Source organism: Dama dama, chromosome 22, assembly GCF_033118175.1.
Source record: "Dama dama isolate Ldn47 chromosome 22, ASM3311817v1, whole genome shotgun sequence".
NCBI classification, from domain to species: Eukaryota; Metazoa; Chordata; class Mammalia; order Artiodactyla; family Cervidae; genus Dama; species Dama dama.
In genome coordinates, this window is record NC_083702.1 from 20573416 (window position 1) to 20595550 (window position 22135).

At 35.7% G+C, this 22135-nt stretch overlaps 1 protein-coding gene across 4 annotated transcripts; it reads right to left on the reverse strand.

The window, feature by feature from the left end:
* Positions 1-2510: 2510 nt before the first annotated feature.
* LOC133043764 (killer cell lectin-like receptor subfamily I member 1) lies at positions 2511-16534 on the reverse strand. 4 transcript variants are annotated; one of them, XM_061124980.1, is made up of 7 exons: positions 16516-16534; positions 11499-11771; positions 8302-8400; positions 8083-8151; positions 3964-4115; positions 3485-3588; positions 2511-2685 (listed from the first exon to the last, which is right to left on the reverse strand). In XM_061124980.1, the coding sequence occupies exons 2-7, from the start codon at positions 11701-11703 to the stop codon at positions 2574-2576; spliced, it is 741 nt and encodes a 246-aa protein (XP_060980963.1). In that variant the 5' UTR covers positions 11704-11771; positions 16516-16534; the 3' UTR covers positions 2511-2573. The 4 variants fall into 4 exon arrangements, with proteins under 4 accessions (XP_060980963.1, XP_060980962.1, XP_060980961.1 ...); XM_061124979.1 differs by lacking the exon at positions 16516-16534 and adding an exon at positions 16039-16166; XM_061124978.1 differs by lacking the exon at positions 16516-16534 and adding an exon at positions 13878-14054.
* Positions 16535-22135: the final 5601 nt, after the last annotated feature.

Genomic DNA, 22135 nt, shown 5'->3' on the forward strand with positions numbered 1-22135 from the left:
GACTGTGGAAATACTAATCAAATGATATAAATTTCCAGTTATAAGATTAACAAGTTATAGGGATCTAATGTACAGTATGATGAATAAGGCAATAATATTGTAGTATATACTTGGAAGTTGCTAATAAACTAGATCTTCAAAGTTTTCATCACAAAAAAGAAATATATGTCTGTGATAAGAGAGATGTGCTAGTTAACGCAATGATGATAGTCATTTTGCAATACAAATGTATCAAATCAACATGCTTGACTTACACAATGTTGGACGTTGATTATATCTCAGTAAAACTTTGGAATAAAGTCTTTGGGTCTATCAGGAAGATACTACTTAAAAAGTAGAAAAAAAAAGTGACAACATGGAAAAATGTTTGCTGCAAATATAACCAACAATATGGGGACAACCCCACCTAACAGTGTCCCCAAAGTAGTCATCCTATGCTGTCCAGAGTCACCCCTAGAACATATGGCTCTGGTGACCAGAAGAGTCTGCTGCTGGCCCCATAGGACATCTCCTACATAAGACCACTTCTCCAAGAACAAGAAATAAGACCAAACTACCTAATACAGAGAAATAAACACAGAGAATTAGAGGAAATGATAGAGACAAAATGTTCTAAATGAAAGAGCAAGGTAAAATCACAGAAAAAGAAGTAAAATGGATATAATCAATCTACCTGACAGAGTTCAAGGAAATGATCATAGAGATACTCAATGAACTCAGGAGAAGAAAGGATAAGCACAGTATTTTTAACAAAGAGAAAATAACAGAAGAAACACACAGAGCTGGAGAATTCAATAACTAAAATTTTAAAATACACATGAAGGAATCAACAACAGATTAGATTACACAGATGAATAGTTCAGTAGTCTGGAAGAGAGAGTAGAGAAAATCACTTAAGTTGAAGAGAAAAAGAAAAAAAGAGAAAAGACTTTCAAAAATCGCGGACAGTTTAAGACACACATTATGCAATATCAAGTGCACAAACAACTGTATCATACAGATCCCCAGTAAGATCAGAAAACTCATATGAAGAAATAGGAGCAGAAAAGTTCCCTAACCCAAGAAACAAGTAGCCCTGTCTGGGAGGACAGATGGTGCAAAAACATATGAACCCAAAGTGGTCCACAAAGAAATACATTATAAAGATAGTGGCAAAAATTACAAATAAAAAGAATATTATTAATAAAATCATCAAGGGAAAAGCAACTGGTAATGTACAAGGGAGAGGCTTCCCTGGTAGTTCAGCTGATAAAGAATCTGCCTGCAATGCAGGAGACCTGGGTTCAGTCCCTGGGTTGGGAATATCCCCTGGAGAAGGGAAAGGCTACCCACTCCAATATTCTGGCCTGGAGAATCCCCATGGACAGAGGAGCCTGGCAGGCTACAGTTCATGGGATCGCAAAGAGTCAGACAAGACTGAGTGACTAAGCATAGCACAGCAAAGTACAATGTATAAGGGAACTCCTGCAAGACTATCATTTGGCTTTTCAGCAGAAACTTTACAGATCGAAAGACAGGGATGCTATATGCAAACTGACTAAAGGAAGTTCAGATCAATATGATGGAGTAAAAGGGCATAAAGCTCACCTACTCCTTCACAACATGTCAAAAATATATCCACATGTGGTACAATTCTCACTGAAACCTAACTGCTGCTGCTGCTGCTGCTAAGTCGCTTCAGTCATGTCTAACTCTGTGCGACCCCATAGACGGCAGCCCACCAGGCTCCACCATCCCTGGGATTCTCCAGGCAAGAACACTGGAGTGGGTTGCCATTTCCTTCTCCTAACTGGAAACTGGCAAGAGGACTCCTGTTTAACCAAGACTGTAAGAAAGATACACAAATAATCAGGTAGGAAGGAAAGAGAAGTGGTTGGGTCAGGACTGGTGCATCTTGGAATGGACTCAGAGGAAAAGGGAGATTATACTGTTGGAGACCCACTCTTGGGATTGAGCGGGTCAAGCCATGAATGGGGTGTCACAGTCTGGAGTCCTATGTGGGGGGGACAAATACCTGTGACTGATTGTAAGACTGCTGAAACAGATGGAAGGGCTGTGGGAAGCCTGGACTTTGTTCTTAAGGAGTGTGCATGAACATGAGCACACTGGTTTGCCTCCAAGACTGGACAGACAAAGGTTTATAAATCTTGCTATTTTCTGTTTTTCCATTAAACCTCACCCATTTGGTTTACCACTGCAAACCTCTCGAACAGTCTTAAATGTCTGTTTCATGCCAGAACCCTAACTGATATAGGTAGAAGCCCTTTTTATTTTTATATCCCTATTTTACAAATTTTTTAGTTCACAAAGGATGTTTGCTAACTTTATTAAATAAATAATTACTAATATGAGCTCTCATAAGGAGACTACTCACTCCCAAGGAATTTATGGGTGGTAAATTTTCCTCACTTTGAGTACATTTAAAATTTGGAAATGTAACTGAAGTATTCTGCATGCAGTAAAAAAAAAATTTTTAAGTCATAACTAATAAAATTTTATAAAAGCAGCAACATATTTTATGCTCTTTAATTAATTAGGATTCACTAACAACTTGTATTAGCAAAATTGAGCTGCTATACAGTAAACTCACACACGTAACTTTTTCCAGATGAACAGTTAGCAGGATAAACATAATTTCCTTCAATATATGCACAACCATCTTTCTCCATTTTCAGGAATCCAAATCTGTAAAAAAAATTAAAGCAATAAAATCTTCAAATGCCAATTTTATCTCAAGCTTAAAATTAACAAAACAAACAAAATGAGAAAGAGTAAAAGAACAAACTAAACAAATAAAATAAGAACAAAACCCTGAAGATTGACAGTCTTTAAGCCAAGTTTAGCAGATAATACTAAACATTATCTAATCCTGTTTGTTTAAATAGAATTATAAGCCAAATGACAATTTATAAACCAAACGAAATCAATCCTGAATATTCTTTGGAAGAAGCTGAAGCTCCAATACTTTGGCAACCTGATGTGAAGAGCTGACTCATTGGAAAAGACCCTGATGTAGGGAGAGAGTAAGGGCAAGAGGAGAAGAGGGTGATAGAGGATGAGATGTTTGGATGGCATCCCTGACCCAATGGACATGACTTTGAGCAAACTCAGGGAGTTAGTCAAGGACAGGGAAGACAGTCCAGTGGGTCACAGAATTGGAAATGACTTAGCGGCTGGACAACAACAAAATCAAATCACAAAAGATAAAACTATGATAGACACATATAGATTTACAAACTTGGCTAAAACTATGCCCAAATTTCTTCTAAGAGTCCAGTAATGTTAACAATGTAAAGGTTCTAAAGCTGAGATTATTTAGAAAGAACTGACACTTCTTTTCCAATTAAATCACATAGACTGATCCTCAAAACACATAATGATTTCCTTTATCTTGGTTGCTCTTTCTGTTCCTTACACACATAACACACACACACACAACCACATATAATCTAGAAAAGTTCAGTTATCAAAACACCATACTTACAGGTTTTCAATTACTGTGGTGCCATCTTCCCATAACCAGGATTCACTGGTTTCATTGATTTTGAGACCTATCCATCCTTTTACTTCAAGCATTGATAAAAGTTCCTATTTGGAAACAGTCATAAACCATAAATGTGAACATATTATAATTCACTTCTTTCTGATTCAAAGACTATTGGTTAAATTTCTCCCAAGGGCTTGCACACATCTACTTAGTATTAATAAGATTTTTTTCTAAAGATATCTCATTTATTAATGTGTTTTTTTTTCCTAGCATTAAATGTTCAAAAAGTGGAGTTTCTCCAACTTCTCCCTAATAAAACAGAGTCAAAGAAAGAAAATATCATAGACTTTTGAGAACTTCAGTTTTCCCAAATTATAGCATCAATCACTAATATTTTCAAACCAAATACAGTTACAGTATAACAACAACAACAACAAAAACAAACAAATAAACAAAAGCAGAAGTGTCTCCCCTACCAGCTCTGCCTTGATATCAATCTTTAGAAGGTGAGTGTTAAGCTCTTCACAGGCAGCATGGCTCTCCACCCAGGTTTTGGCTTTACAGGAAAGATAATAAGAACTACTTCCAAATCCAATCCAGTGAGTTGAACAACGGTCACAGGAACATTCTAGAAAGTAAAAATATATTTAATGTGTACTCTGTACAACAAGTCACTACTACTAACACAATTCCCATATCTTCCTGTTTGTTATACAGATGGATATTAGGTAGAAAGCAAAACAAACATTTTTTGGTAACATTTCTGGGCAAGTTTTAAACAAAACCATAGCTAACAATAATTAAGATTTAGCTCATGTTTTTAATTTTTCTACTTAAAATCTGTTATAAAATTTTATCTATAGGGAAAACACATTTCAAATATAAGTTTTTTGATGTGATCAAAACTATACATGCATATTTAAAAGGCTAGGGTCTCCCCTCGTACTCCGGTGACTAAGACTCCGAGCCCCCATGCAGGAGGCCCAGGCTTGATCCCTGGTCAGGGAACTGGATCTTACATGTTGCAACTAAGAGTTTGCATGTGGCAACTAGAACTATCCCACATACCACAAAGAAGATGGACAATCCCGTGTGCTGCAACTAAGACTCAGCACAGTCAAATAAATAAGTGAATAAATAAATGTCATAAATATAAAGCTAATCAATATATAATCATATGGACACAAAAAGCAACTAATGAGCTATTTCACTTTTGTCAAAATTTTTGCTATTAATTTAAATATTCCTTGCCATTTCCTTCTCCAGGAGATCTACCCTACCAAGGGATTGAACCTCAGTCTCTGGCATTGCAGGCAGTTTCTTTACCAACTTAGCCACCAGGGAAGCGATTTAAATCCACAGAATAAAATTCAGTAAGTAATTTTTAAAAACTTATACTTTAACAATTTAATAATCATGTAATTTGTGTATTTTAATAATTTTTTATAATCATAAAAAATGTAGACTTAGGGAGGGGAAACAAGATGGTGGAGTAGGAGGACAAGGAACTCATCTTCCTACAGGCACATCAAAAAAACATCTACATGTGTAACAATGCTCATGAAAAACTAACTGGAAGCTGGCAGGACTGCTATAAAACCAAACAGCAGGAAACGTGTAACTCGGTACGAGGGGGACAAAAGGCATCGTTTCAGGTCCTGCTCCCCCGGGAGGGGTCTGATACGAGGAGAAGGACCTTCACCCTAAAGAGCGAGCAGGGTGAGCCACAATCTGGGCTTTCCGGTCCTGAGTCCTGTGCTCCGGAGACAAACCCCCTCGTCTGCTGAGACAACTGCTGGGACAGATAGAAGTGCTGGAGAAGCCTAAATAGACTCTACTTATGAGGGGTGTGCATGGGCTGGTTTGCCAACAATCCAGGTGGAGAGAGCCTTGGGCTTGTGGCTACTGCATCAACACACTTTTTAATCCAAAAGGGTGATCACCCCACCCCTGCTCACTCCTCGTCACAACCTGGTGTGATATCTGGGACAACCAGACCCTGGGAAAAGACTGTCTAGCTACACAGAGAGAGACTGGGAGGCCTAGGGAGTGATGGGCGAAGAGAGGGGGTAGTGATCCCTGTCAGCGTACACACAGGTGACAGATGGGGCAGCTATGAATATAACTGCTACAGGGGTAGCACCCCAGGAGTCTAATGGCCCAATGCTGAGTCTCAGGCAGACAGGTGTTGGGAGAGGACTTGATGCAGCAACGCAGAGACTGCCTGGGGGGCTGAGCTGTGTTTTGGGTGGGGCAGCAGCAGCCATTCTCAGCACCCAGAGGAGTACCTAGTGGTTCCTCTCCCAGGGAGAGCATCTCAGCTCCACCCACTCTGTACCACATCTTAGAGGTCCATCCGCGACAGACTGGCCTTGGGGGGAGAATGCCACAGAGACTGTCCACATCTCTGTCAGCTGCACTTCCTGCGGCCACGATGCCCTGACCCCCAAACCCAGCCTTCTGCACTATAGCCTTGCGCTAGATCAGGGATGAACACAACAGAGGAAGGGATGCAAGCCCAGGTTGCCTCTGAGCCTGGGAAATCCCATGGACAGAGGAACCTGGCAGGCTACAGTCCACAGAGTTATCATTTACCCATAATAAAAGACAGTTTTGAAATACACAATTTGATAAGTTTTGATAAATGAATATACCTCTGTAATTTCTCCTGCAATTAAATTTTAGAATATTTCCATCAACACAGAAGTTAATTTATGTTACTTCCCAACTAATGTTCCACACCCCTACTTCACCCGAACAATCATGGATCTGATTTATATCACTGCAAATTATTTTTTTTACCTTTTTAAGAAGCTCGTATAAACATAATCCTTCAAGATCAATTCTTTTGCATCTTTTCCCACTCAGTATGTTTTTGAATCTTATCTATTGTGTGTATAGAGATTTCATTGCTTTTCATTATTGAGTAGTCCATTATTTACTAACCCACAATTTGTAATCCATTCATCTGGAGGTTTATATTTGGATTGCTTATAATTTTTAGTTATTACATATAAAGTGTCTCTACTAGATATTTTTGTACATGTCTTATGTGGACATATGCCTTCATGTCTCTTTTTTAAATGTCTAAGAGTAGGCTTGTTAAGGGCTTGTGTCAGTACAGTTAACTCCACATCCTTACTAAAGCTTGTTACTGTCAGTCTTTTCAAATTCTAACCATATTGGTGGTTGTGTAATGCTAACTCACTGGGGTTATAATTTTCATTTCCTTAATTTCCTGTTTGATTGCTTTTTATTTTCAAATTAGGTGAATGAAAGGAAAACAAAAACACAAGCAATGTGAATGGCTAATATTTGACATTGATTTTTTTTTTTTCCTGAGAGACAACAAGCAGTTTCTCAAGTCAATCACTAATTTAAACAAAAAATTAACAACTGATGTGTCTAGTCTCTGTTTATTGCATCTGTTAAGATTTTCTCTTTTTAACTCAAAGAATTTATTTTTAATTAGACTTGAAATTAGTTCTTTCCATCTTTTTTAATCTTTACTTAGACTTCCTCTTTCATAAATGTTTGGTCCTTTTTAATTTCTTAAGGAGTGTTAAACCAAAATATTTTTATGTCATGCAAAAACTACAGCATTATTTTTATTATTTTCCTTTTTTTTCTTTCTTTATCCCCCCTGCTTATAGGAAATGTTCATCAGGAATACTCATGAGGAATGTCTTTGGCCTCAGTGACAAAGGGACCCTACCCTTTTGGTTTTAGTGTATGGAAAAAGAGGTACCTTTCTTGGCAAATGCATCTGTGCTGAGAATCTAACACTGTTCTTGAAAAAGGAAAGATTTCCATGAAAAAAATCAGAGGGGAACCATCCCAACTTCCTGAAAAAAGAGACAGAAACATTCTCTCCCTTTCTCTCACAGTCTTTCTCTTTCCTTTAAGTGCTGGATTTACTGCTAGGAATTTGAGTAAACTGGCAATAAGTGAAAAAAAAAGACAAAGAATTCAAAACAATAACAGCTTTCTATATGATAGCCATTGTATCAAAGTATAAATAAAATTAATGTATTTTAATAAAATCAAAATGCTTCTAACTTCATAAATGCTAGAGAAATCATCTCCATCAGGGAAAGCTAGAAACAAAACTCCTTTACTTTTCATTTGTTTTCCTTTCCTTTTTGCCCTCTTCACCCATTTCTCTTGCTCCCACCTTAATATAATTTATACTCCATTTTCTCCTAGAAATAATCAAATCACAAACAATACTTATCTATTATACATAATACTTTGGGTCTTCTTGCATTCTCCTATGTCATCTTTCTCATCTTGCCCAATATTAATAGTTCTGTGATAAAAGATTGAACATGCCATAAAAGAGGATTTTTCTATCTGATTCACTGAAGTTTTCTGAATGTTAGGAAAACAAACCTTTTAACCCTAATAATCAATATTGCTGCTGCTACTGCTGCTAAGTCGCTTCAGTCATGTCTGACTCTGTGCGATCCCATAGATGGCAGCCCATCAGGCTCACCCATCCCTGGGATTCTCCAGGCAAGAACACTGGAGTGGATTGCCATTTCCTTCTCCAAATAATCAGTATTAGAAGTAGATAAAACAGAGAGAGTACTCACCATCATTTTTAGAAGATGGAGTGGGAACAGGTGATATTTTTTGGTTTGGGTCTTCTTTGTTGGAAAATACTATGGCAAAAATCATGGTAATAATTAGTTTTGTTTAGGATAAAATAACGAGGACAATAAAAATTCACTCTTGATTACAAGTCATTGAAACATATTATGTTGTTGATATATTGACTGTACCAAGGACAGATTATTTTCTTAATTACTTACAGTTTGCAAGCAAGACACACACTGTTATCAATAAGACCACACACAGGGTCCCCAGACTCCCAGTTATCACTTGCCAGGCTGTAGATTTGTGGTGTAACACTAAAGGAAATAGAAACAATGATGGTTTCATCATTTCCCACAAACCATCAAATATGAAATTTAAATCCATTATGTTTCACTCTCAGAGGGCAGTCATTCATTTCCCAATCCTTGTATGAATTCTTTGATACTCAGATTGCCTCCTTTTTAGCTTTTTCTTGACCTCAATTCTTTCTGATCCTGTTTAAGGCCCCAGAAATGTCACCTGACTCACCAGCATCTTTGAGTATCCCTCGCCTAGTCATCTATAAATTATTAACTCTGAGCAATTTGAAAATATACTCTCAGCTAGGAGACTTAAAAATGAAATACACCTAGAGAAAACAATGTTGTCATGTAAAAAAAATTATTTTCACAATTCTATGTGAATATTAATATTCACTCATTAGCCAACCAATCAGTCAAGGGGGAAATAGCAAAATACATTTTTGCTCTTTGTTGAGATAAGGAATAATTATCATAAATTTTGCAAAGTCATACAAGTATGTTCACCAAGTTTTAACCTGGACACATGAGAACAGGAAATACATTTATCAAAAAAAAAAGACATTTCACTGAAAGCTGGTGGAAAGTAAGAGCTAATTATTTCTTGAAATACGAAAGACATGGAGGAGGTCTTCCAGTTGGGATTGTTGTTTAGGCTCTAAGTCCTGTCTGACTCTTTTGTGACCCTGTGGACTGTAATCCACTAGGCTCCTCGGTCCATGGGATTCCCTAAGCAACAATACTGCAGTGGGTTGCCATTTCCTGCTCCAGAGGATCTTCCTGGCCCAGGGATCAAACTCGAGAAGAGTCATCAATAAATGGTTTTAGATGACAGGAAGTTTGATGTATTCATGGAACTGAAATTATAGTCTGACTGGAATTCAGGGAGCAAAGGGGGAATGGAAGTGGAGAGATAACCTGTAAGACTATAGGATTATTGTTGTTTCTAACTTTAAGAATGGAGAAGGCAATGGCACCCCACTCCAGTACTCTTGCCTGGAAAATCCCACGGACGGAGGAGCCTGGTAGGCTACAGCCCATGGGGTCGAGAAGAGTCGGACACGACTGAGTGACTTCACTTTCACTTTTCACTTTCATGCACTGGAGAAGGAAAGGCAGCCCACTCCAGTATTCTTGCCTGGAGAATCCCAGGGATGGGGGAGCCTGGCGGGCTGCCATCTATGGGGTGGCACAGTGTTGGACATGACTGACGTGCCTTAGCAGCAGCAGTAGCAGCAACTTTAAGAACAGTATGAAATCTTTGCAGACACTGATTTTAAAAAGATATGACCATTTTTATTGAAACATAAGAAAGGATTGAAAAATGTGTAGAGTGGAAGATGAGAAACTTTTAGAGAGTCTGTGTCAGTATCTTCATGAAAGCAGGTAGACATCAATCCAAGAGAGAAGCAGGTTATTTGAACACATGTTCCTTTTCAAGATTGCTTGAATGTGTCATAGATGAAAGAGTGTAAGGAGTCAAATTTCCAAGTTTAGAAATTAAACAGTGTGGTGGATAAATATTAGCATGTCTAATCTTAGTTTTGCTCAACTTCTGCCCAAAGTCCGTCTTTGACTACCAAAAAAAAAAAAAAATTATCAAGCCTCAGTAAGACTCTAACTCAAGCACCAAGAAATTTATTATTTACAAGGAAGTTGAAACCATGAATTTCCTTATCTTGACCACCTTCCTGAATGTATGAATATTCATATATTCTACCTTACTATATGGATATTCATATATTCAACCTTATTATCTTCTTTTCAATTCAGAGGAAAAGCAATTTCTTTTCCCAAATTAAAACCTACTGTATGCCCTAATTACTCCATGCCACCCAGTCTCCTTTAGAACATTTATTTTCTAAGAGAAAGTTTCTCTTTTTTGCCAGCTTCTTCATCATCTCTTTCTATAAATTTTTTCACATCTGTCCACGTATGGGCTCAGACCTCTCAAAATCTAATGTAATTCCTTGTTATTCATACAGGTCTTTCATTTGTTATCATCATTTCTTTTATATTGTTTTTTTCTCAGTGAAAATTGTAAAAATGTTTTCTGGACTAATTTTATTCCCATAATAAATTTCTTTCAACCTCATAACCCTTAGTTGTGGCTTATATGCTTTTCTTGGCACTCAAAGAGAAATCCCAATTTTTTGGACTTTGCCAAACCCCAAATTTTTGGACTTTACTAAGTCCAAAGAAATAATTTTCCACTTGTCATTTATTAGACATAGTTTATTTTCTCCTTCTCTCTGGACATGCATTTCGTATCCTTCTTGAATCTTCCTCTGCTTAAGTCATAAATGTTCTTTTTCTCTGTGATAGACTTTTCACCCATATTGCCTCTGTTTGCAATCTTACCTACTAACATAAGTCTTTCCTACCCTTTTCCATCCTCTTCTGGGACATCTAGCCTTTAAAATCCAATTTCTTTATGGACATTTTCCTCTGAACTGATCAAGAGACAATTCAAATTTCATATATGATCTGCCTTTACTAGATTAAACATATTTTTCTTAATGATGAGTAAGATGATTAACTACTCAGTCACTTAGGTTAGGAACATTGTTATCATATTCTACTCATTTTTCAGCTTTAACTCCAATATCCAATTAATCATTATTATATTTTTCTGTAATCTATTTTTCCTCTAACAAATTCTGTTAGTTTTTTTGAAGCTAAGTGGTTATTGCAGCTTCATCTTTATAGGTATCATAGGTTTGGATCAGGGTCACAGCAAAAATTCAAAAACAGTTGTGGGAGTGAGTTACATTGAACTGAATTGAAGACTAAGAACAAGAATTATTTTTAAAATTATTTTAAAAATAAGCAGTAGAATTTACACAATAATTCTCACAAGTAATACAATTCTGTAGGAATATTTTAGAGAAAATGAACATAGTGAAAGATTATTTAAGAGGCAAAAAATTTCATGGTAATATCTAAAATAACTAAGGAGAGTGCTGAACATAGGTAATCAGTGTAATGAGGCAAATTTATTATACAAAGGTGTTGAAAGAAGTAATTTTCTAAACCCAAGAATCAAGATCTAGCAAATAGCAAAATATAATACATATAAAAATGTACCTTTTCCAAAAAAAAAAAAAATGTACCTTTTCCTTTTTTCTGTTTTCTGTGCTGAAGATGAGAAGATCTGGGAAATTTCAGTTCCATGTAGTCTACTTGCTGTTCTCTTGACTGGACATTACTCTGATTTGTCTCGGATGTTTTTTGCTGTTGAGACTTGGAAAATTTTGGTTCTGTGTAGATTAGCTCTTGCTTGTTTACAATATCTTTGTTTTGCTTACTCTTAAGCATTTTTTCTTTTTTTAAACTTAGACTGCTTCAGCTCAATCTGGGTATCTTTCTGTGTCTCTCTTTAATATCTGTGCAGTAGAGAAAAGTGAGGGAAAAGGTTAAGTGGTGATTACATCAAATCAGACAGTGAAAAATGCATTCATTCTGAAGTACAAGTAAGCTTTTAGGTATAACATTAAAAGGATAAAAAAGGGAAGAAATGAGAGATTAAACTTCCCTCTCACTTTGCAGTCCTTATTCAGAAAAATAGTTTATTCTCCTTTAATAAGATTAGTAAGATACATTTCATTTCCTTTCTGAATCAGGGTTTCAAAGGAGTAGGTTTAAAATAGATATGTTTTCCCTAATCAACATTTTCGATATAATGAATAGTGTCAACAATGTGTGAACTATGGTTAAAACACAGCTATATTAACAAGACAAAAGAAATTAAAAGGTCATGCATAAAATTTTTAAAATTTATTAGCTCATTAATAAAGAAAGAAATAAAAATGAAAATAATAGAGCACATTTCACCTGTGATAACACTAAATAATTAATATTTTGTTGAATTGGCACATGATTGTGAGTACAAAATTATCAATATTTATGAAAGCATAAAGTAAGTAGAATTTTAATCAGCAATTCTATCTTAAGTAATTTATCTTACAAAATATTATTTAAATATTCAAAGTTATGCAGAACCTATCTTTTATTTTTATTTACTAAGAGCTAAATTGGAAAAACAAAGAGCAAAAAGTTATCAACAGAATTCACTATTAAGGAAGGTGTTAAAGCTATGGTACATTTATACCGCAGTATACTATTGTTTAATGTAACAGATATTATTTTTATATATTATTATATTGTATAATGGAATATATATTTTTAAAGCAAAATAATAGATTTCTCAACAGGCTGTATTTTCAGTGGTTACTTGTAGGTAGAGTTTTGGCATACATTGCTCTCTATTTTATTGAAAATAAAAGAATGCATGATACAAGCTATTTATTTTTTTGTTATTTATTTATTTATTTTACACTTTTTAAAAAATTTTGAATATTTAGAAGTATTGAATAACAAACAATTTTATTCATAAAGCTTTTTCCATATCCTATATTTATCCTTCTATAAATTTACTAGGAGTAAATTTTGAAAAAACTGGGATAAACTTATTTTCAAATTAAGAATTTTTCTCACCTCCTCAAATTGTTTTCTGAAAGTTTTGACCAATTCATTTAGCACCAGCAAAAACTTGATATTTAAGAGTATACTGACATTGTAAGAATGTTGCTGTTTAAGTGTTTAGCACAATTAAACTGCCTTTTTCTTTGTACCAAAAAAGAAAGAAAAATGAGTATTGTTTTTGAGAGTTGATAATTAAATAAGTGTGATCTAGGAAATGCTAAAAGTGATAGAATCAGATGGAATATTAGTTCAAATTGAAGCAATACATAGACTTAGATTGCAAATTTCACAACATATACTTGAACAAATTTCAGATAAATCAAAATGTTAAATGCAAACCATGAGATGATAAAATTAATAAAACATTCAAAGAAAGTATAAGTAAATTGTTGTAAGTTTCTAATCACACATAGACAAGAAAGTTAGGTTGAATTATAAAAAATCATTTTATTGCTAATGTAAAGACTTTTTTGTCAATAATAACCACATGAAAGACTTTTTCTTCATCACTTAACAAAGAAATACAGACTAACATATTAATGATATAGATGTTAACCTACAGAATCAGTAAATCAAATTCAACCACACAGAGTTGGACAATGTGCAGGAAAACAGACATTCATTTACACAGACCTTGGATTAATTTAAATCTTTCCCTTCTGGAAAATAATTAGCCAGTATGTATGGAAACCCAATAATGAAAACATCAACTGATCCAACATTTTAAAATAATGAGAAAAATATGGGTTATTTAGTAAAAGAGGCTAAACAGTTGGAGAAAAAAACAACAGGAAAATTCCAAGGCAAAGAATCAAAAAATACAAAAGATAGCTGCATTCATACTCCACACCATTGTTTACAAAATGAGAGTGTAACATAATTTTACAGAAATGATTTTCTTCCTAAACTGCAGTACATTATGAGTTGACTGTTGATATAACTGTCAAAAATTATATACAATTTTAACTTATTGAGAGAAGGAAATAAACAGAAACAATCATACTCACCAACTTGAAGAATAAATTTAAAAATAAACTTTGTAGGAAAATCAAAGATACTAAACAATACAAAGATACTAAACAATATAAAATTGCTATATGCTGAAAATAAAGTTATACAGTAGATAATCTGGTGTAAGAACCTTCAAGGAAGATTCTTGGTTGAAAAATAATCTAATAATGACTTATAATCACTTGCTATTCAAAGCATGTGTGAAAAACTACAAAGGAAGTTTTCATGAAACTACTCATTTGTAGTTTACCTCCCCCACAAAAGACCAATCAGAAAATAAAAAATACCTTTGGTATTTCAAAAAGGATTTCATAAATTACAAATTTTCAACTTAAAATGTATAAGAAAAATATTACTTTTAAAGACTGCTTAATAAAAGTATTTTAATATCAAGCCTGAGGCCTTAAAGGAAAAGAAAAATGGGCCAATTACATATTGTATTAGAGATTACACAAAATAAGAGTACCATGGGATACATGGGAAAGTATGTAGTTGTGACAATAAAAATTATGTTTTAGGCTTTCCTGGTTAAATTATAATAGATAATTCTTAATTCTTGGTTACTACTTAGTGATAGTTGATATCACCACCCAGAAAATGAAGTTTATTTTTACATTGTGTTTATTATAGCATACAATATAGTTTGTCAGCTTAATATCAGCTTCCCTGATGGCTCAGTTGGTAAAGAATCAGCCTTCAATGCAGGAGACCCCAGTTGGATTTCTCAGTGGGGAAGATCCGCTGCAGAAGGGATAGGCTACCCACTCCAGCGTTCTTGGGCTTCCCTTGTGGTTCAGCTGGTAAAGAATCCATCTGCAATGCGGGAGACCTGGATTCAATCCCTGGGTTAGGAAGATATCCTAGAGAAGGGCACAGCAACCCACTCCAGTATTCTGACCTGGAGAATTCCATGGACTCTATAGTCCATGGAGTCCTAAAGAGTTGGGCATGACTGAGTGTCTTTCACTTTCACTTTCATAATATAGTTTAATACAGTCATATAAAGGTCCATCTAGTCAAGGCTATGGTTTTTCCAGTGGTCATGTATGGATGTGAGAGTTGGACAGTGAAGAAAGTTGAGCGCTGAAAAATTGATGGTGTTGAACTGTGGTGTTGGAGAAGACTCTTGAGAATCCCTTGGACTGCAAGGAGATCCAACCAGTCCATCCTAAAGGAAATCAGTTCTGGGTGTTCATTGGAAGGACTGATGCTGAAACTGAAACTCCAATACTTTGGCCGCCTGATGCGAAGAGTTGACTCATTGGACAAGACCCTGATGCTGGGAGGGATTGGGGGCAGGAGAAGGGGGATGACAGAGGATGAGATAGCTGGATGGCATCACCAACTTGATGGACATGAGTCTGAGTAAACTCCGGGAATTTGTGATGGACAGGGAGGCCTGGCGTGCTGTGATTCATGGGGCCACAAAGAATCGGACACGACTGAGCGACTGAACTGAACTGAACTGAACTGTGTGTGTGTGTGTGTGTGTTTGTGTGTGTTAGTTGCTCAGTCGTGTCTGACTCTTTGTGACCCCATGGACTGTAGCCTGTCAGACTCCTCTGTCCATGGGATTATCCAGGCAAGAATACTGGAATGGTTAGCCATTCCCTTTTACAGGAGACCTTCTAAACCCAGGAATCAAACCTGGGTCTCCCAGGCAGGCAGATTCTTTAATGTCTGAGCCACTTGGGAAGACTGGTGTGTTATAATAAATAACTATACATATAATTTGAAAGACTTCCATGATCAGCAGCTTATGGGTAAAAAAGAAAACATTTTAATATAAAATTCCAAATGTGTCTCAGTACCTGATGACTGAGAAACACAGTACAGACACATCTTTTTCAAGTCTCTTCCACTTATTTATGACTCTAACATTCATTTTCCCTCCTCTCATCATGGCTTATGTGCTCCCAGGCATCCTCATTATTGACCAGGCTGATGAATCACAGTATTCTGATCCATCAATGTCCATATGAACCATCCTCTTATATCCCGATTACACAATTTCTCTGTCTCCTCATCTACAGTAACTTCCTCATTCTGCCACAGTCAAGTCCTCCTATGGGAACACATTGGTCTTTGAATATCTTTAAGTATTTCATCTCAAAAAAAGTCTTAAATAAACTTAGCACCCTCCACAAACACTCTTACCTTTCAAGATTGCTCATTTATCTCTCTCCAAAATGAAAATGCTCTGATCTCATTGATGTCTGCAGCCCATTTGACCTCATTCCACTCTATCAGTATACTTTCTTCACCTTCTTTCAGGTCAACCTTGATTCTCTTCTGCCAATCACTAACTTCCTTGAACATTTTCTGGTCCCACTTGTTCAGTAAAATCACCCTATGTATGAGATAAATTATCTGTTCCTCTCCATCAACACCTGAGAAGCCAAGTGCTTTTTAGAAAAGATTAGATTTACTGCAATATAAATTCACAGTCACCAACATGAAATTGCTTTAATGCTGCTGGGAGTCCTGTTGCTTTCTTCAAGTCATCATTCTTTCACATTCTCTGAAACTAATTTTATCACACATTCTCCATTGTTAACAAATGTCTCCTCCACACCCTTTCTTTGTTCTCAGAAGATGACCTATATCACAGTAAAAGAAAAAGTACCAGATTACCTCATCTTTCTCCACGTATATGCACGCATCTTATTTTCTCTCCTGTTCAACAGAGGTGATTTCCTTCCTCTTCAATAAAGCCAATTTCAACTATATTTGAATCTGTCCACTCCACTGCCCGAGAATCACACACTGTTTATCACTCTGCTTTTTTTTTTGAATATTCAATATCTTCTTAGTACTATCCTTCACATAAGTTTAAAATTAAACACAATTTTCACCATCATTAGACCTCAATCCCAATAAAAAATACTATCTTTGCTCTCTACCACACTTAGAAAAATTCTTAAAGTGCCATTGAATTTCATCACCATTTATTATATTTTATTCTCACTACTCAAGCCATTGCATTCTAACTCCTACCTAATGACTCCTCGGCATCAGCACACCGTTAGATCATAAGTGATCTCTGCTTCACTAAATGGATCCTTTATTTCTCTTTTAGTTGAACTTTTAATAGAATTCATTACCATTCACCACTTCTTTCTTCTTAACCATTTCTTCTTTATATTTTCTTGGTCTCTTCATCCACCGTCCTTGTCTCAATTACTACTTATCACATGTTTACACATGTGCACATGCTGAGATTTCTTCTTTAGGTTTCAGCTCACTTATTCTTTGTCAGTTAGCATCTCCTCAAATGTCCAAAATATTAACAACTGAAACTGCACACCTCAAAAATGAAACAAAGTAAACAATATCATCATCCCGCATATGTTCTTATTTTAGTGAAGGTCACCATTTTTCAACTTGTTGAAAGAGCAAGGAATCTGGAATTCCCCCAATTTATTGTTTGTATATCTATGTCAGTTACAAGATTTGACCTATTTTAAATAAGAAATTATTCTCAAATTGCCTGCCTCTGCTCTGGCCTTGTCTTTGAAAGCGTTATACACTTTCTTCTATCTTTTTGCTCTTGCCGCATCATTCCTCTTTAATTAAATGAACTATTTTTCCTAACATCACTGGGTCTTCACACACCCTAATATTCTTGCCTAAATTGTTCTTTGTCCTTTTCTTTACCTAACTAACTGAAATAATTCAGTTTGTAAAATATCTGTACCAATCTATACTCCCTTAGAATTCTTCAGGGAACTCTGACACTAGGTTAGTTACCTGTATATTATTTCTCACAGTATCAGGTTGATAATTTACCTTTTTTGAGGCAATAATCAATACTGAAAGCTAAAAATAATTTCTGTAGTTATTTGACTGATATATATTTTCTCCAACAATTCTAATTTCCGTAAGAATATATCCATTACTATTTATCATTTTAGGTCCTGACATAGTAGACAACCAGACATGTTACTTAAATGGGTGAATCAGAAAATAAATAATAGAACACTCTATAAGTTGTGCTTAAACAGCTAGATATACATATGTATATACGTAATGTATATACATATACATTAAACTTAGCTCCCTATATCAGGCAAATGAAATGCTAAACATAAGTATATGTATAAGGCAATAAAGGGCTTCCCAGGTTACACTAGGAGTAAAGAACCTGCCTGCCTAGGCCGGAGACCTAAGAGATGAAGGTTTGATCCCTGGGTCAGGCAGATCCCCTGGAGGAGGGAATGGCAACCCACTTCAGTATTATTGCCTGGAAAATCCCATGGGTTTTTCTACAGTCCATAGGGTCTCAAAGAGTTGGACACAACTGAAGTGACTTAGCATGTACACATATAAGGGAATAAAACATAGAAAATGTATTTTTAATCTTTGAGAAAGGTAAAAAAAATAAAATGAAGACAAATTTTTTTAAATGACATGCTTGTCCAGAAAAAAGGGAAAAAATATTTTAATTTATATACAACTATTTATTAAATATGAAAAATATATAACCTATATATATTACATAATATTGTTGTTGTGTTACTAAGTCATGCCTGACCCTTTGGCCATCCCATGAACTGTAGCCTAACAGGCTCCTCTGTCCATGGGGTTTCCCAGGGAAGCATTCTAGAGTGGGCTGCCATTTCCTTCCACATGGGATTTTCCCAACTCAGGGGTCAAACTCATGTTTCCTGCATTGCAGGCTGATTCTTTACATCTGAGCTACCTGGGAAATCCATATTATATAACATTTATATATATATATATATCTAAATACAACATGATGAAGTCTGATAAAAATACAATATCTTCTTAAAATGACTAATCAGAAGTTTCTTCTACCATGGACAATACCACAGACAATATCAATTCAGTTTTGAAACAATGTTTGCTATTTTCTGACAAAAGCTTTGATTTAGTTCTTATGCATGCATGCCTGCTCAGTTGCTTTAGTCATGTCTGACTCTGTGAGACCCCATGGACTACTGTAGCCCGCCAGGCTCTATCCATGTGATTTTCCAGGCAAGAATACTGGAGTGGGTTGCTGTGCCCTCCTCCAGGGGCTCTTCCCAACCTAGGGACAACCTTCAGATAAAGATGTGAAAATCTTTTTGACTGCGGCCTGGCGTCTTTTCTGTTCAGAAGATCTGCTTTTAAGTATAAAAGATACACCTGTGTTTCTTATTTCCTATGTCTACCTCAAAACAGGGAATAAGTTAGAATCTTGTGAAATACATCAATATAAACCAAATTAATTAAATAGATCAATTTTCACATTCTTTTCATATATAAGTGGCCCTCTGTATCTATGAGTTCCACATCCATAAATTCAACCAACCACTGATGGAAAATATTTGAAAAATAAAATTTCAGAAAGTTCCAAAAAAACAAAACTTGAATGTACAGCAAACTGGCAACTATTTACAAAGTGCGTACATTGTACTTGGACTTCCCTTGTGGCTCAGATGGTAAAGAATCTGCCTTCAATGTGAGAGACCCAGGTTCAATCCCTGGGTTGGGAAGATTCCCTGGAGAAGGTAATAGCTATCCACTCTAGTATTCTTGCCTGGAGAATTCCATGGACAGAGAAGCCTGGTAAGCTACAGTCCATGGAGTCACAAAGAGTGGGACATGACTGAGTGACTAACACTTTCACTTTCCACATTGTACTTAAACTATTTATACAGCATGTGCATTGAATCAGGTATCATAAGTAATATAGAAATGATTTAAAGTATATGTAGGATGTGCTGAGATTATATGCAAATGCTATACAATTTTATATAAAGGGCTTGAGCATCTGCAGAATTTGGTATCCATAGGGTTCCTGGAACCAATCCCCCAGGGATGCTAAGTGACAACTGTATGCCCCAATTTAAACCTGCTAAAATCCTTGGAATATTTCTTGAGGAAAAGTAGCAAACAGAAAATTCCTAACAAAAGCTACTCGCAATCTGAGCATTTAGATTAATATAATATTTATTTTTAATGGGCTTCACTAGTCACTCAATGGTAAATGATCTTCCTGCCAATGTAGGAGTCTAGGGTTCCATCCCTGGGTTGGGAATATTCTCTGGAAAAGGAAATGGCAACCCACTCCAGTATTCTTTTCTGGAGAATCTCATGGATAGAGGAGCCTGGCAGGCTACAGTCCACAAAAAACAGTCAGACATGGCTTAGTGACTAAACAACAACACAATATTTATTTTTCAGGTCTAAAAATTCTTAGCCCTGTAACAAAATGTATTTTAATAATGAATATTTTCTTTTTCAATAAGCATCTCTAAGTAAATAAATTTCCAGTAATAAGATTCTCTCCAACTGATAAATAAATACAGCTGATTTTCATTAATTAAATCTCCAATTTTACTGGGTTCTAACATAGTAATTAAAAGGCATGCAAAAATTTGCTCTACATTTATGAGAGAATAGAACACTTTGCAATTTTATTCTGAACTTATACTGACATATATTATTCTTTTACATTTTTGAACTTTAGTATTAATCTTTGAAAACTCTAAACTTTTCCCAACTTCCCAAGTTCACACAGTCCTACAAACTGAAATGCCAGTGTCTACAGTAGTGGATCAGAGGTTTGTTCTACATATTTTTAAAACTTAGCTAGTCCAAACTTTCAGGAATGTAGTCTTGTATTTTCTATTTCTTTCTCAGTGAATCTGTAGTTGATTTTGGACTTCTAAGACCTTCACTTACCTAAGGCAACAGGAATTTTGACAAATCTGTTTTCAAAAAATTGGAATCAAAACAAAGATCTAAACATTAAACACAGAATTAAATACAAATATTCAGTAAAGTAAGTTGCTTTTTTATATACTAATATTCCATAAGTCTTATCCTTGTGTGTAAAGTCCAAGTTTATAAAATATAATTCTTTGGTCTATAATTGAAATGCTACTTAAAAACACAAATACTTTTAAAGTGCATCACTTTCAACCAGAAAAAAAATGGGGAGGTAATCCACTCTGTATGGACTAACAGACCTTAGTATACACACACTGTTTACAATGTTTAGTAAAATAATTACAGTTTTAAAGAAGTCATTCCTTGGTGGAATAAGATTTTCAATATTTGCAAGATTCTTAAAGTCACTTTTAGTCATTAACTTGCAATTAGGTTCAAAATTCTTACTGGCATATCTATTTTGTAATACCAAATTTTACATTTGGTAACTCATAATACCAAATTTTACATTTGTGCATGTGAATGTAACCATTAATTCAGGGGTACTAATATTATTTCTAGTATTAATAAAAAAGTAACTGAATTCTGATACAATCAATATTAATATAATTCCTATGCTTTAAATTTGCCTTCACATGTGTATGAATGGATAGGTTTTGTATGCTTTTAAGTATTAAAGTGTAGTCTTTCTCTTTTCTAGAATATCTGTGAATATCTTAAGACCAGTCTCACTTTCTCTACTAATGTCTTCTTCACTTTATTTCCCTGAAAACGTCCTCATTTCACCCACTTTGTAGTATTTCCTTTGTTAAGAGATGTTAATATGTTTACAGGGAAAAGGCCACTGTTTCAGCCACATAGAGAACAGCACCTCCACCCATGTTGACCTCACAGGCTGAGTGCCATCTCCCCTGGAAGCCACAGTGTCCACCACAGCCTCGCCGAGCTAGAGCTTCCTGCGTAGCTACAGGTGTGAGCAGAGTCAACTGCTACACACTTCACCCACTCACACGCAGTCATCTTTCTGTGTTCTGTTACTAGTTTCTTTGTGTATTTAATTCTATCGGTCATATTTCACTTGTACGGTGCTTCCTGAGTGTAGGAGTTACACCACCTCTCAATTCAATTTTTCATAGCATCTAAGAGCCAAGCAATATTATTTTTGGTGTGGTGTTACTTGATAGAGCTTATGAAAAACATTAACAGAAAATAAGTAAGTTCAGTACGTGAAGTCATCCAATCGTGTCTGACTCTTTGCGACCCCATGGACTGTAGCCTACCAGGATCCTCAGTCCATGGGATTTTCCAGGCAAGAATACTGGAGTGGGCTGTCATTTCCTTCTCCAGGGAATCTTCCTGACCCAGGGTTCGAACTGGGTCTCCCGTATTGTAGGCAGACGCTTTACCCAAGTACATGCATGGGATCTTTTGAGGGAGGTCACCATTATCTTCATTACCCCCACCATAATTTGAAAGCAAAAGCGAAAGTGAAAGTGAAGTCGCTCAGTCGTGTCCAACTCTTTGCGACCCAGTGGACTGTAGCCCACCAGGCTCCTCCGTCCATGGGATTCTCCAG

Excerpts from the sequence above, each read along its gene's own strand:
- LOC133043764 (XM_061124980.1), bottom strand. The coding sequence starts at position 11,703 with ATGCTTAAGAGTAAGCAAAACAAAGATATTGTAAACAAGCAAGAGCTA. Across the intron at positions 3,589-3,963 it reads TTGATATCAAGGCAGAGCTG|GAACTTTTATCAATGCTTGA; the intron begins GTAGGGGAGACA and ends GTTTCCAAATAG. Across the intron at positions 2,686-3,484 it reads ACCACAGTAATTGAAAACCT|ATTTGGATTCCTGAAAATGG; the intron begins GTAAGTATGGTG and ends TTTTTTTTACAG.